This window comes from Humulus lupulus, chromosome 9 (assembly GCF_963169125.1).
Source record: "Humulus lupulus chromosome 9, drHumLupu1.1, whole genome shotgun sequence".
NCBI classification, from domain to species: Eukaryota; Viridiplantae; Streptophyta; class Magnoliopsida; order Rosales; family Cannabaceae; genus Humulus; species Humulus lupulus.
In genome coordinates this window covers 184,737,548-184,753,558 of record NC_084801.1, presented here as the reverse complement: position 1 = coordinate 184,753,558, position 16,011 = coordinate 184,737,548, and the positions used below count along the sequence as shown (strand labels likewise).

The 16,011-nt window shown below is 35.3% G+C and overlaps 3 protein-coding genes across 3 annotated transcripts; all 3 read left to right on the top strand.

The window, feature by feature from the left end:
* The first annotated feature begins 2,778 nt into the window (after positions 1 to 2,778).
* LOC133801598 (phenylalanine ammonia-lyase-like) lies at positions 2,779 to 5,295 on the top strand. The gene is made up of 2 exons (XM_062239841.1): positions 2,779 to 3,268; positions 3,410 to 5,295. Exons 1-2 carry the CDS (start codon positions 2,889 to 2,891, stop codon positions 5,157 to 5,159), a joined length of 2,130 nt encoding a protein of 709 aa, XP_062095825.1. The 5' UTR covers positions 2,779 to 2,888; the 3' UTR covers positions 5,160 to 5,295.
* A 2,541-nt stretch (positions 5,296 to 7,836) lies between these two features.
* Positions 7,837 to 9,072, top strand: LOC133801597 (phenylalanine ammonia-lyase). Its single transcript, XM_062239840.1, has one exon. The coding sequence runs from the start codon at positions 7,867 to 7,869 to the stop codon at positions 8,929 to 8,931; it is 1,065 nt and encodes a 354-aa protein (XP_062095824.1). The 5' UTR covers positions 7,837 to 7,866; the 3' UTR covers positions 8,932 to 9,072.
* A 1,527-nt stretch (positions 9,073 to 10,599) lies between these two features.
* LOC133800427 (uncharacterized) lies at positions 10,600 to 13,507 on the top strand. Its single transcript, XM_062238385.1, has 4 exons — positions 10,600 to 10,630; positions 11,134 to 11,625; positions 11,767 to 12,351; positions 12,450 to 13,507. The coding sequence occupies exons 1-4, from the start codon at positions 10,600 to 10,602 to the stop codon at positions 13,505 to 13,507; spliced, it is 2,166 nt and encodes a 721-aa protein (XP_062094369.1).
* Positions 13,508 to 16,011: the final 2,504 nt, after the last annotated feature.

The window sequence follows — 16,011 nt, the reverse complement described above, 5'->3', positions numbered from 1 at the left end:
GTGTTCTACTCGTTCGATATTTTTCCCCATAACATCTCTTGGGTAAATGCTTCTTTTGGAGTTGAAACATAGCCTTAAGTCAACATTTGAAAAAATTTCCACTTTTTGATGGCTATTTTCGCCAGTTTTTTCTTTTTTTCGCACATCTCTCAGTATTTTGGTCGTATCTCCCTCTACCCACATCGAAATTGTACATAATTTTATACATAGATGCCTATGACATAGGGCTACAACTTTCTTACCCATTAATTTCGCATAATACTTACTATTGACTTTCAAAATATTGCTTGAATTCATATTAGAGAAATTGAATTTTTCTCAATGGGGTACCCCTTTGGTGAATTGGAGATTTCACTAATTTCTCCGCAATGTATTACAATCGTGTTCTACTCGTTCGATATTTTTCCCCATGACTTTTCATGGGTAAATGCTTCTATTGGAGTTGAAACGGAGTCTAAAATCCACATTTGAAAAAACTTTCCACTTTTCAATGGAAATTTTCGCAAGTTATTCCCTTATTTTCGTACATCTCTCAGTATTTTTTTCGTATCTCCCTCTACACATCTCGAAATTTCATGAAATTTAATACATTGAAGCCTAAGACATAGGGCTACAACTTTTGTGTCCATTACTTTTGTAGAATACTTAGTATTGACTTTCTAAATATTGCTTGAATTCATACTAGAGAAATAGAATTTTTCTGAAAGGGATACCTATTTGGTGAATTGGAGATTTCACTAATTTCTCTGCAATGTATTACACTCGTGTTCTACTCGTTCGATATTTTTCCCCATGACTTTTCATGGGTAAATGCTTCTATTGGAGTTGAAACGGAGTCTAAAATCCACATTTGAAAAAACTTTCCACTTTTCAATGGAAATTTTCGCAAGTTATTCCCTTATTTTCGTACATCTCTCAGTATTTTTTTTGTATCTCCCTCTACACATCTCGAAATTTCATGAAATTTAATACATTGAAGCCTAAGACATAGGGCTACAACTTTTGTGTCCATTACTTTTGTAGAATACTTAGTATTGACTTTCTAAATATTGCTTGAATTCATACTAGAGAAATAGAATTTTTCTGAAAGGGATACCTATTTGGTGAATTGAAGATTTCACTAATTTCTCTGCAATGTATTACACTCGTGTTCTACTCGTTCGATATTTTTCCCCATGGCATCTCATGGGTAAATGCTTCTATTGGAGTTGAAATGGAGGCTGAAGTCCACATTTGAAAAATTTTCCACTTTTCAATGGCAATTTTCGCAAGTTATCCCCTTCTATTCGTACATTTCTCAGTATTTTGGCCGTATCTCCATCTACACACCACAAAATTCCACGGAATTTTATACAGAGAAGACTTAGACATAGGGCTACAACTTTCGTGTCCATTACTTCTGCCGAATACTTACTATTAACTTTCAAAATATTGCTTGAATTCATATTAGAGAAATTGAATTTTTCTGAAAGGGGTACCCGTTTGTTGAATTGGAGATTTCACTAATTTCTCTGCAATGTATTACACTCGTGTTTAACTCGTTCGATATTTTTTCTCATGACATCACATTGGTAAATGCTTCTGTTGGAGTTGAAACATAGCCTTAATTCCACATTTGAAATAAAATTCACTTTTCAATGGTAATTTTCACAAGTTTTTCCTTATTTTCGTAAATCTCTCAGTATTTTGATCATATCTCCCTCTACACACCTCAAAATTCCACGAAATTTTATACAAAGAGGCCTAAGACATAGGGCTACAACTTTTGTGCCCATTACTTTTGGAGAATACTTACTATTGACTTTCAAAATATTGTTTGAATTCATATAAGAAAAATCGAATTTTACGGGGGGAGCTATGACACGCCTAAATGTATCAAGTTCTTCTTAGTATTTAAAAAAAAAAAAGTTGAATAAAAACATATCCTTTGACCTGACCATAAAAAACGTGGAGAATTTCTTCCTCATGCATGCAAAATAATACTTAACAAACAAATAATTACATTGAGACAAGGTAGTAGTTGTCCGGTAACTACTAATTAGTTTTTCATTTGAATATATATCAAATAAGTTGATAAACAGATACTAAAACTTTTTCTATAGTCCACTGAGAAGAGAAAATAATCCCAGCCGTTGATCATACCTAGTTGCATGCATGGAATGGCCCCGATTCATTGTCAAACTAAACTATCTTTCACTGCGTTTGTGGTCAATTTCTCATCCATACAAAATTAAATAAGACATTATTTGGACTATCATAAATTAATCATTATGCACGAGTGGCCTGTGGCTTGGTGACAACAACTCAAAATAAATAACCTCCTTCCACGAAAAAACCATCTATTAGAGTATGAAAGCTCCCTTCTTTCCTAGTCTCCCACCAACCAAGTCAGTAACAACAATACATTGGACCTTTGACCTGACCAAAGCCAGAATAGTAATAATAAATTAATAAATATAAGGGATAATAAGATGGTGTATGGTTGCACTTCTTTTGACTATTTGCGTTTTCTTTTGAACTTTTTCTATAGCCCACTCAGAAATACAAACCAATCTCAACCGTTGGGATTATACTAAGTTGCATGCATGGGACGGCCTCGATTCATTTATATACCAAACTCTTTCGCTACTGACTGCTTCGCCACCAACTCTTTCTCTAAAGCCATCGTTTTTGAAAAGGCCCACCTCTCTCTTTCTCTCGCGTGAAGCCACCTTCTGACTTGTATATAAGACCGCTATACCTTCTTACAATTCAAACCAAATCGAATTTGTTCCTTTCGCAAACCATTTCTTCTTAAGCTCTCCACAATCACACTCTCTATCAGAAACACTTGGATATACTATTTGATAATTATATAAAGATATTTACTTCTCTTTACTACAAATTTAATGGAGAGTTTCTGCAAGACTAAGCCAGCACCCATCGTCTCTAATGACCCGTTGAACTGGGGTGCGGCGGCTGAGTCGATGACTGGGAGCCACTTGGATGAAGTGAAGAGAATGGTGGCGGAGTACAGGAAGCCGGTCGTCCGTCTCGGCGGCGAGACGCTAACAATATCCCAGGTGGCTGCCATTGCCGCCGGTGGCGATGTCGACGGAGTTAAGGTAGAACTTTCTGAGTCGTCAAGGGCCGGAGTTAAGGCTAGTAGTGATTGGGTTATGGAGAGTATGAGCAAAGGTACAGACAGCTATGGTGTTACCACTGGGTTCGGTGCGACATCACACAGGAGAACCAAACAAGGCGGTGCCCTTCAAAAGGAGCTAATCAGGTAATTACAATATCACTAGGAGACGCCAACATCAAAATATTAATATATGTTTATTGAAATATTTATGTACAATCTTTCCAGAAAAACTAATATCCAAGGCCTGCATCAGTTACTGATCTTTCTAAATTTTGTTGTTTGCAGATTCTTGAATGCTGGAATATTTGGTAATGGAACAGAGTCATGCCACACTCTGCCTCGCTCTTCAGCAAGAGCAGGTTTGCTCGTTAGGATCAACACCCTTCTACAAGGCTACTCCGGTATCAGATTTGAGATCTTGGAAGCCATGGCCAAGCTCCTCAACAACAATGTCACCCCATGTTTGCCATTGCGTGGAACAATCACTGCATCTGGTGACCTTGTGCCTCTGTCTTACATTGCCGGTTTGCTCACGGTCAGGCCTAACTCCAAGGCCGTCGGCCCCAACGGTGAATCCCTCACCGCAAAGGAAGCTTTCAAAGTTGCCGGCATCGATTCCGACTTCTTCGAGTTGCAGCCCAAAGAAGGACTTGCTCTTGTTAACGGCACTGCTGTTGGTTCAGCTGTGGCTTCTACTGTTCTTTTTGAGACCAACATTCTTGCTGTGTTGGCCGAAGTCCTGTCAGCAATATTTGCGGAAGTGATGAATGGTAAGCCCGAGTTCACTGATCACTTGACTCACAAGTTGAAGCACCACCCTGGTCAGATTGAGGCTGCAGCCATTATGGAACACATTTTGGATGGGAGCTCTTATATTAAAGAGGCTCAGAAGCTTCACGAGATGGATCCTCTTCAGAAGCCAAAGCAAGATCGCTACGCACTTAGGACATCGCCCCAATGGCTTGGACCCATGATCGAAGTGATCAGATTCTCAACCAAGTCTATTGAAAGAGAGATCAACTCAGTGAACGACAACCCTTTGATTGATGTTTCAAGGAACAAGGCTATTCATGGTGGCAACTTCCAAGGGACCCCAATCGGAGTTTCCATGGACAATACCCGTTTGGCTGTTGCAGCAATTGGTAAGCTCATGTTTGCCCAATTTTCTGAACTTGTCAATGACTTTTACAACAATGGTCTGCCTTCAAATCTCTCTGGTGGTCGCAACCCAAGTTTAGACTATGGCTTCAAGGGAGCTGAAATCGCCATGGCCTCCTATTGTTCGGAGCTTCAATATCTTGCTAATCCAGTGACTAGCCATGTCCAGAGCGCTGAACAACACAACCAAGATGTGAACTCTCTGGGATTGATATCTTCAAGGAAGACTGCTGAGGCTATTGATATTCTCAAGCTCATGTCCACAACGTTCTTGGTAGCCCTTTGCCAGGCCATCGACTTGAGACATTTGGAGGATAATCTAAGGCGGACAGTTAAGAAAACTGTGAGTCAAGTGGCTAAGAAAGTGCTGACGACCAGCGCTAGTGGCGAACTCCACCCATCAAGATTTTGCGAGAAGGAATTGCTTAAAGTTGTTGATAGGGAATATGTCTTTACGTACATTGATGATCCCTGCAGTGCTACCTACCCATTGATGCAAAAACTAAGGCAAGTACTTGTCGAACATGCTTTGGTTAATGGTGAAAATGAGAAGAATCCAAACACTTCAATCTTCCAAAAGATTGGAGCTTTTGAGGAAGAATTGAAGACCCTTTTGCCTAAAGAGGTTGAGAGTGCAAGGATTGGTGTGGAAAGTGGGAATGCAGGCATATCGAACAAGATCAAGGAGTGCAGGTCTTATCCATTGTACAAATTTGTGAGAGAGGAGTTGGGGACTGGTTTGCTTACAGGAGAGATTGTTAGATCACCAGGAGAGGAGTTCGACAAGGTGTTCACTGCTATGTGTCAAGGAAAGATCATCGATCCCATGCTGGAATGTCTCAGTAGCTGGAATGGTTCCCCTCTTCCAATCTGTTAGTTGTCATTATTAATTTTTATTTTTTTGTTCTTGAAGTGTCAACCACGCTTTAAATAAGTGTTGTAAAACTATTATTTGTCGGATGTAATTTTGATTCTATTTTTATGGTGATGATGAAATAACACCTAATTTTGAATATCATTTCTTACATATGATCGACAAAAAATGAATATCAGAGTTAACTTTTCTATAGATTAACTTTCCATGTAACTACACAACAAAAGATTTACTTAAATCACACGGATGAATATTACATTTAAGGGAGTTTGGTATGAGTAGTTCAAAATAATCTAATTCATTGAAATGTTAAGGAGGTAGATAGGATTGTATGGAAACTTGTAAACTATTTTTGGTTATGTGTTGGAATATTTAGTCATATTCTTGAAGAAAGTGCATAACTCAATAATAGTTGTACTTATCGATTTCTCTAGGAATGCATGCACACCAACTGGCAAAAGGCATTGCATAATGATGTGACAGTCATGCGATTTCAAACCAGTGATCTTATTGTCATTATCAATCACATTCTTCCTTAGGTTAGATCCAAAACCATTTGGAAACTTCACTGATTTAAGAAATCGACAAAACTTTTGGCGATCTTCAACAGTGAAAGTGAATTTGGCCGCAGGCTTTTGTATCCGACCATTCAAATTCCTCAGATGTAACTATGGTCTCATCTTCATCTTCTCCAAGTCTACTCTGGCACTAACTGTGTCTTTGGTCTTATTCGTCAGCCCAACTATTGTGCCTACTAAACTGTCGCACACATTTTTCTCAACATGCATAACATCTAGATTGTGTCGCAACATTATGTTGGCCCAATATGGGAGCTCAAAAAATATACTTTTTTTCCGCCAACCTACTTGCTCTTTTGTACGCTTTCTTTTTTGGCCACCATAAATTACATGCTTACCAGGAAGAGAATCGGGTATAAAACCCATTTGTGTGAACATTTCTTGTATGGTTAATGGCTTTGGTGGTAGTCTTTTTTCAACGACACCATATGTCTTCTTGTCACTTCTAATGGCATGTTTGATTGGAAAAAATGTCTATGGCCATAAAAAGCAACCTGCTTTTGTAAACGAATAGATGGTGTTGCCACATTACAAGTAGAGAAAGCATGATAACCTCGGCTAGTCCATCCAGGAAGGCTACTCCTTGCTGGGCAATCGTTTATAGTCCACATCAAAGTTGCTTGAAGAGTGAAGAAACTACCATCGACTGCATCTTCAGTCTGTACACTGGTCACCCATAATTCTTTTTAACTCATCAATTAATGGACTTAAGAAAGCATCAAAGTCTTTTTCTGGCGAATGAGGTCCTGGAATTAATAAGCTCAACATGAAATTAGTTTCTCTCATGCACAACCATGGTGGCAAGTTATATGTCGTCAACACAACCGGCCACATACTATAAGAAAGACTCATATTACCAAATGGATTGAATCCATCTGCAGCTAATCCAAGCTGTACATTCCTGGGTTCCATAGCAAACAATGGATTATTTCGGTCAAAGTCCTTCCAAGCTTTCCCATCAGCAGGATGACGCAATACACCATCTTCTTTTATACGTTGCTCGTGATGCCATCTCATATGTTGAGCAATATGCCTCGATGCATATTTTCGCATTAACCTAGGGGTTAAAGGAAAATAACGCATCACTTTATGAGGCGTTTTCCTGCCCTTGGTGTTCTTGTCCACCCACTGATCCTCCCCACAAACAGGATATTTGCTTTTTCCAGCATGTTCTTTCCAAAATAGTGCGTAATCATGCTTGGAGACATGGATTGACTCGTAGCCTAATCCAAGTTTTCGCAACAACCTTTTCGCTGCATAATGCGATTTTGGAAGCTTATTTGGGGCTGGAAATGCATCATGTAACAACTCCAGCATTCCATCAAATATTTTGTTAGGAATTTTTCCCAACACTTTGAAATGCATCAACTTCACTAGGAAATTCAATGATGTGTAATTTTGACACCCGGGGAATAATGGAGCCTCGATCTCAAATCGTTATAATGTTGCCCACCCCTATAGTCTGTTGTAGGTATCTCTTGATCGCGCTCATTCTCTTCATATTCGTCATTGTCATGTTGCATAACATCATTGAGAACATCCATCATTTCATCTACATCATTTTCTATCACTTTCCTCGTTGGTATTATTACATCCCCTCCATGCCAATGCCAATTGGTATATTTCCGTAGAAAACCATTTACAAAGAGATGATTTTCTAATACAGCAATCGTCTGAAATTAAACGTTGACACACCTCCTACACGGACATTTCACCATTCCCTTTGAGTCAATGCACTGCTGAGCTCTCTGGAGAAAATCCATCACACCAGCCTCATACTCATCAGACAATCGATCTGTCAAATTAATCCAGCTCTTGTCGATCGACATTGTATGAGTGTAGCATTGCACATAACACTTATCATCAATGGCTCACCCACTCCGAATGGGTCTAAGGCTTCTTGTGATGACCACTAATAAAATAAAAAATTATCACTAAGTGATAATAATACACTATCATATCTTTGGTAATAATTTCTTATTACCAAAGAAAAACAAATAAAACTAAATATTATTTTTATAATGTCTTATGCTCTTTGAAGTTAATTATGTTGTTTTATGATATCTAACTATAATATATTTGAGTGTAAATATACTTATGCACTTAGGACATCGCCCCAATGGCTTGGACCAATGATCGAAGTGATCAGATTCTCAACCAAGTCTATTGAAAGAGAGATCAACTCAGTGAACGACAACCCTTTGATTGACGTTTCAAGGAACAAGGCTATTCACGGTGGAAACTTCCAAGGGACCCCAATTGGAGTTTCCATGGACAATACCCGTTTGGCTGTTGCAGCAATTGGTAAGCTCATGTTTGCCCAATTTTCTGAACTTGTCAATGACTTTTACAACAATGGTCTGCCTTCAAATCTCTCTGGTGGCCGCAACCCAAGTTTAGACTATGGCTTCAAGGGAGCTGAAATCGCCATGGCCTCCTATTGTTCGGAGCTTCAATATCTTGCTAATCCGGTGACTACCCATGTCCAGAGCGCTGAACAACACAACCAAGATGTGAACTCTCTGGGATTGATATCTTCAAGGAAGACTGCTGAGGCTATTGATATTCTCAAGCTCATGTCCACAACATTCTTGGTTGCCCTTTGCCAGGCCATCGACTTGAGACATTTGGAGGATAATCTAAGGCGGACAGTTAAGAAAACTGTGAGTCAAGTGGCTAAGAAAGTGCTGACGACTAGCGTTAGTGGCGAACTCCACCCATCAAGATTTTGCGAGAAGGAATTGCTTAAAGTTGTAGATAGGGAATATGTCTTTACGTACATTGATGATCCCTGCAGTGCTACCTACCCATTGATGCAAAAACTAAGGCAAGTACTTGTCGAACAAGCTTTGGTTAATGGTGAAAATGAGAAGAATCCGAACACTTCAATCTTCCAAAAGATTGGAGCTTTTGAGGAAGAATTGAAGACCCTTTTGCCTAAAGAGGTTGAGAGTGCAAGGATTGGTGTGGAAAGTGGGAATGCAGGCATATCGAACAAGATCAAGGAGTGCAGGTCTTATCCATTGTACAAATTTGTGAGAGAGGAGTTGGGGACTGGTTTGCTTACAGGAGAGAATGTTAGATCACCAGGAGAGGAGTTCGACATGGTGTTCACTGCTATGTGTCAAGGAAAGATCATCGATCCCATGCTGGAATGTCTCAGTAGCTGGAATGGTTCCCCTCTTCCAATCTGTTAGTTGTCATTATTAATTGTTTTTTTTTGTTCTTGAAGTGTCAACCACGCTTTAAATAAGTGTTGTAAAACTATTATTTGTCAGATGTAATTTTGATTCTATTTTTTACGGTGATGATGAAATAACACCTAATTTCGAATATCATTTCTTACATATGATCGACAAAAAATGAATATCAGAGTTAACTTTTCTATAGATGAACTTTCCATGTACTACACAACAAAAGATTTACTTAAATCACACGGATGAATATTACATTTAGGGGCGTTTGGTACGAGTAGTTCAAAATAATCTAATTCATTGAAATGTTAAGGAGGAAGATAGGATTGTATGGAGACTTGTAAACTATTTTTGGTTATGTGTTGGAATATTTAGTCATATTCTTGTTAATTGAATTACATTATTTGGTTGATCATGAATGTTATACATTATTTAAAAAATATATAAAAATTCAAATGAAACAAAATAATTATGTAATATTTATATTTTAAATTAATCACACATAAAAATAAAATAAAATAATTATTTATAAAAAATATTTATTAATTGGTGAATATAAAATCTCATTGTATTTGTTAATTAAATAAAATCAACAATTTCATTTTCACTTTTGTTTATATAAAATCATAATCTTTGAGTCAAACCCACAGTATTATAACTGATGGGAATATTTTAACTCCACTATTCTTTAAGGAGTCGAGATTAATATCCTAGAGTAATTAGATTTCTATTGGAATAGCATTCTAGTGCATAAAAAAAATAAAAACCTTCGTAACAAACATAGATATATTTAAGATTACATTTCTCATCCATAGATTAACTCATACCAAACAACACCTTAGTTATTTAAAGGTAACAATGTTCACTCACCCAAAGGATATAATATCACCCAAAAGTTTTTAAGGCAACCCAAAACAACACACGGTGACCTTACTTACTTATACTCCCTCTAAAGGAAAAAAAGTAAAATACCATATCTATCATTATATAAAAGATATTGAGTGTTGTTATTTGGCAACTTAAGGTGCCCAACTATAATGCAACAATTTCCATGAGGCGTTAATGACTCATATAATAAATAAAGTTGGAATAAAATACTTTTCATTATAAAGAAACCAAATGTAAATGACAACCTAAATATTTAAAAAGAAAAGAAACTGTGGAGTTTCATAATTACCATTTAAACAAATACAACCATAGGCGGACCTACCAATTACCCAGGGGGGCCAATTGCCCCTGCTGACTTTTCCAAATCCCTTTTAGTTATTTGCTAAAATTATAAAACTTTAAGGCCAATTACTTCAATCACGTGTAGTGCCCCCCTCAAATATCTCAAAAAGTAACTTTCTACATAAATTAAAAATAATAATATAATACTTCAAAAAAAATAATAATATAATAAAATAAACTCTTAAACTTCTATCAATACACATCTTTCCACTCACACCACATTTTTCTATCTATCACTAATCATTATCAGACTATCACACTTCTCTATAATCCTACTACTCTCTCTAATCTTTATTTTTTTTTTATCTTCTAACATATCACTTATCAGTTCTTTATCTTCTAACACTTCTCTATAATGCTATTTACTTCTAATCTATTCCCTGTACGAATCTTTTAACTCAAAGTCTCAAAGACTAAAATCTAAACCTACTCCAAGACTCCATGATTGGATCTGGGACCACATTTTCAAAAGGTAAGTTTATAATATATAATATAATATTTTACTTTTTAGAATATTTGATGCTTAGACATTGGAGTTATCTTTAATTCTTTATCTACATTGCAATTGTCAATAGGTTTTACATAGACAGTAATTTTTTTTTTCAGTTAGTTTCAGATGGACTTTGAATTGAAATGCATGCCCATTTTTCTTATTGTTTTGGAAAATTTATTTTTGATTACTTATGCTAAAAAAAGCCAATAAATTGGACAAGAATAATATATAAATATAACAGATCATAGATTGGATTTATATTAATAGACAAATTGACATTAATTTATTAACAATTAATATATATGTAATATGTTTATGTTTATGTACTATATATATATATTTGCAGCTTTATAATTATAATTATGCATCATTGTCCATGTTTCTTCTATAAACAAATTATTCAATATAGACCATTATTAATATATTTTACAGATAATAATTTCTTGTTTTATAAATTTATTTTTATTTCATATTTGAAACAGGTATGGAAAGATATTATAAAAGAATTGATCCAAATTTATCACATCCTCCGGCACCGAAAGTAGATATTGATTGCAGTACAAAAAGCCATTGCAGTACAAAGAGACATTGCATCTCAATTGATATGAGTGATCTTCCTACTGATCCTGGACTGCGGATTCCAATTTCAGATTATAGCCTGAATATTCAAGATCAAATTCGAAGACATTATTTGCAGCAAGGGCCTTGTCAACCAAAAAATCATAAATTTCTTCCGAAACTTTTTGGAGGCGTGGAGCGTCGGTTCAACATTGAATGGTATGATCAATTTCCTACTTGGTTAGAGTATAGCATCGATAAAAATTCCGCATTTTGTCTATATTGTTATCTTTTTAAGCAAAATAATGGAAAACAAGGTGGTGGTGAGATATTTGTTTGTAAGGGTTTTTCAAATTGGAAGAAAACAGAAACATTTGCAAATCATGTTGGAAAACATGATAGTTCTCATTACGAATGTTACAAGAAATGTGAAGCCTTGATGAATGAAAAACAACAAATTCAACACATTTTTGTCAAGAAAAACGACAAAGATCGAAAAAGTTACCGTGTTCGATTAACTGCATCAGTTGACAGTATTTGATTTCTTCTACGACAAGGTCTTGCATTTCGTGGTCATGATGAGTCTGAAGATTCTAATAATCAAGGTAACTTTCTTGAACTTCTAAATTTTTTGGCTGATCATAATGAGGAAGTTAGAGCTGTTGCTTTGAAAAATGCTCCTGAAAACCTTAGATTGACTTCCCCAAGGATTCAGAAAGACATTGTAAATGCATGTGCTATTGAAACAATTGATGTTATTATTAAAGACATGGGAGATGCTGTATTTTCTATTTTAGTTGATGAATCTCGTGATGTATCTATAAATGAGCAAATGGTTGTAATGTTTCGTTATGTGGACAAGAGAGGGTATGTGATTGAACGATTCATAGGCATTGAACATGTTCCAAATACAACAGCAATCTCACTAAAAATAGCAATTGATAAGCTATTTTCAAAGCATGGGTTGAGCATATCTAGACTACGAGGCCAGGGATATGATGGAGCTAGTAACATGAGTGGAGAATTCAATGGTTTGAAGAGTATTATCATGAAGGAGAATGAATGTGCTTTTTTTGTTCACTGTTTTGCTCATCAGCTTCAATTAGCACTCATGGGTGTAGCCAAAAAACATGATTTAATAGGTATTTTCTTTTCTTGTAATTATATATTAATACTTGTTATTTAATAAACTATGTAACTATGTTTCCATTTAATGATTTGTATTTAATAAAAAAATTAGGTACTTTTCTCACTGTGGTATCCAATGTGGTGAATATTGTTGGAGCATCATCTAAGCGTCGTGACATTCTTCGAGAAAAACAAGCTCAGAAAGTCATTGAAGCCTTAAAAAGTGGACAACTTTCAAGTGGAAAAGGCTTAAATCAAGAAAATGGGATTAAGCGTCCATGTGATACACGATGGGGATCACACTTTGGCACTTTGGTAAGCTTCACTATCATGTTTTCATCTATCCTTGATGTACTTGAGGAAATTACAAATGATAGTTTGAATAGTGACCAAAAATATGAAACATCTATTATGTTACGAGTGGTGCAATCATATGACTTTGTGTTTAGTTTGCATTTGGTAAAAAATATACTTGGAATCACAAATGAGTTGTCGCAAGTCTTACAAAAAGGTGATCAAGATATTGTGAATGCCATGGATTTAGTTAAAGTATGCAAGGAGCAATTACAAATAATGAGAGATAATGGATGGGATTCCTTAGTAGAAGAAGTTTCTAAGTTTTGTGTGGAATTCAATATCGATGTTCTAAATATGGATGGAATGTATTGTGTTCAAGGAAAATCACGACGTAGAGCTCTGAAGCTTACAAATTTTCACTATTTTCGTATTGATTTTTTCAACAGTGTGATAGATTTACAACTACAAGAGCTAAATAGTCGTTTTAATGAGGCTAACACTGAGTTGCTACTTTGTGTAGCATGTTTGTCTCCAAATAATTCTTTTGATGCTTTTGACAAGGAAAAGCTAATTCGTCTTGCTCAGCTCTATCCTCATGCTTTTTCTACAGTGGATTTGAGGGTACTTGAATTTCAACTTCAAACTTATGTTGATGATTTGCGTTCACATACTGAATTTTCAGAATTGAAAGGAATTGCTGACCTTTCAAAAAGATTAGTGGAGACAAATAAACATGAGGTATATCCATTGGTATATTTTCTTATTAAATTGGCATTAACACTCCCAGTTGCAACAGATTCAGTAGAAAGGGCATTTTCAGCTATGAACATTGTGAAAAATCAAATGCGCAACAAAATGGGAGTGAATGGTTGAATGATAGCTTGACTGTGTATCTTGAAAAAGATATATTCAATACTATTGACAATGAGACTATTATTCATCATTTTGAAAACATGAAAACTCGTCGAGCACAACTTTAAATATATGTGTTGAATGATTGCTTTATTTTGTTAACTTTTTGGAATATTGAGAATGCTTTTTAAGCATCGGTTTGAATGAGTTTGTAATCAATATTAACTTTTTAAATATTTACACAGTAAATTAGTTTTTTTTTTTTTGGCATTGAGAAATTTTTTTTGTTAGAAATTTTTTTTTATGCCCCCCATAGTATCAAATCCTGGGTCCGCCACTGAATACAACCATCACTTGAATCCATAACAAGACTTATAACATTATTCAAAACTGTAATAGAGCATGTCTTAAAACTTAACAGAAAACATTAAATAAACTTCCACCCATAACGGTCATGATATCCATAACATGTACGCCCTTTGCCGAAGCTCTCCAACTCTTTGCCCAAAAACCATTTCCTTGCCTTTACCTGAAACACAGAGTATCCGTGAACCAATGCCTAGTAAGAAGAGTTGTTTAGGACACAATCCCCTTTAAACTTACCCAAGAGCATAATTCAATACTTAAATAAATATAGAAATAAATAATTAAATCATAAAGTTTAATATTAAACAGTAGGTCAACTCCAAAGTAAAAAACATAATGCATTATAGCACGTAATAACATAAGCATGCATTTCCATCATATCATAAGCATGCTAATTTGTAATGTAGACATGCATTTAAGAAAAAAAGCATGTCAAGAAAAATATCACACATAGATGTACAAACATAAGTAATTATTAATGTAAATTACTCAAGGCTTGTAACATTCACTAGCGTATTCATAAGTAAATAAACTATAAAGATTCTACCATTCTAAGCACGTCAAGTGTACACCCTTCGTGCAGGTGTCAATACTCTTCTTACCTTGATAGCAACATCAATCCACACACTAACATGTTATGTCAAGTATCTTTAGCAAACCCCTAATCATACAACATCATATTTCACAATCATTAACTTAACATTAACAAATAAGATACCCCAACGTTCTAGGACCTAAAAGACCCAAAAAAAAACAAGTTTCCAGATGTCCTAAGGTCTTACAATAGGATACCCATAACTTATAGACCAAAATTCCACGTTTTCTTTTACAATATATACTCTTATCTGTAATAGGTCGGTTGTAATATCCAACATTTTTATTATAAATCAAAGTTTTAATACATAAAATGTACAAGTTTACAAATTTAAGAAATAGTAATGGAAAAATAGTGTTTAAAATATGATTTTATGTTTTTAATGAGATTAAAGAGAGAGAAACTTGAGTAGTCAAGTATTGGACCCAAATGTCATATAATTTTAATTGGGGATTTTTATAAAATTAAGAAAGTTTTGCTAAAGGGCTTATTTGAAAAGAATTTTAGTATTTTGGGTCCAAGTATAATTTTAAAAATAATTTAAAAAAAAAAGAAAAGAAAAGAAAAGAAAAGGCTTCAGCCTTTCTTTTTTTTTTACCCGAGTCTCTCTCTCTCTCTCCTCAGAAAACCCCCCTCTCTCTCTCTCTCTCTCCTCTGCGTATTACTGTTGCCGACGACGCAGGAGTACTTTCCGGCCACCATTTTTAGCCACGCGCCAGACCATTGGATTCAGAGGCCTCCGAACTATCGACCCACGCGGGAATCTAGAGCTCACTCGCCGATTAAACGCCTCAACCACTCGATTTAAGTTCGGCCACCCCGCGACTTCAAAGTTGCGATTCGGCCACCTCGGGCATCCGTTTGCCGATCCGTCACCACCATCGTGTTCCTCGTGTTGTGGGCTTCAAAACCCAATAACTTGTTCCTACATCTACCATAGTTGGGTGGTGGGCCCACCACGAGCCACCGCGATCCACCGTAGACCGACGGTCGAAACTTAGTGTTCGGGGTTTTGAAGTACGTTTTGAGTCTCAGAAAATCATCGTTTGACTTGTTGTGGAACCCGATCACTTTGGTATAATTTCTTTTACCTATATATTGTGATTTAATTGTGATTGATTAGAGTGATTGTTATTATGTGTATTTATAGTATATAATTATATATTATTGATATATGGAATATTTTTTTGTAATTATACTGGCTGTCTGGAATTATATATATTTTTGATACAGGTTTTGATTTTTGGAATTGTCCACTTTATAGCCGTTGTGCTGTCCAATTTTCTAGAAAATATTAGATATTAAATAAAGTATAAAAATACATATTTAATTGATTTTATATTAATATGGAAATTATTATGATTAAGTAATTTTAATTATTATTGTTATTATTTTGTTAAGTAAATCAAGAATATAGTTTCATACATATATATATATATATATATATATATATATAAAAGTGTGATTTATAGTAAACATGTTATTTAACAATTATTCTTATATATTAATATTTTGTTAATATTTGAATATTAAAATAATATCAATATTAGTTTCTTACAGTTAT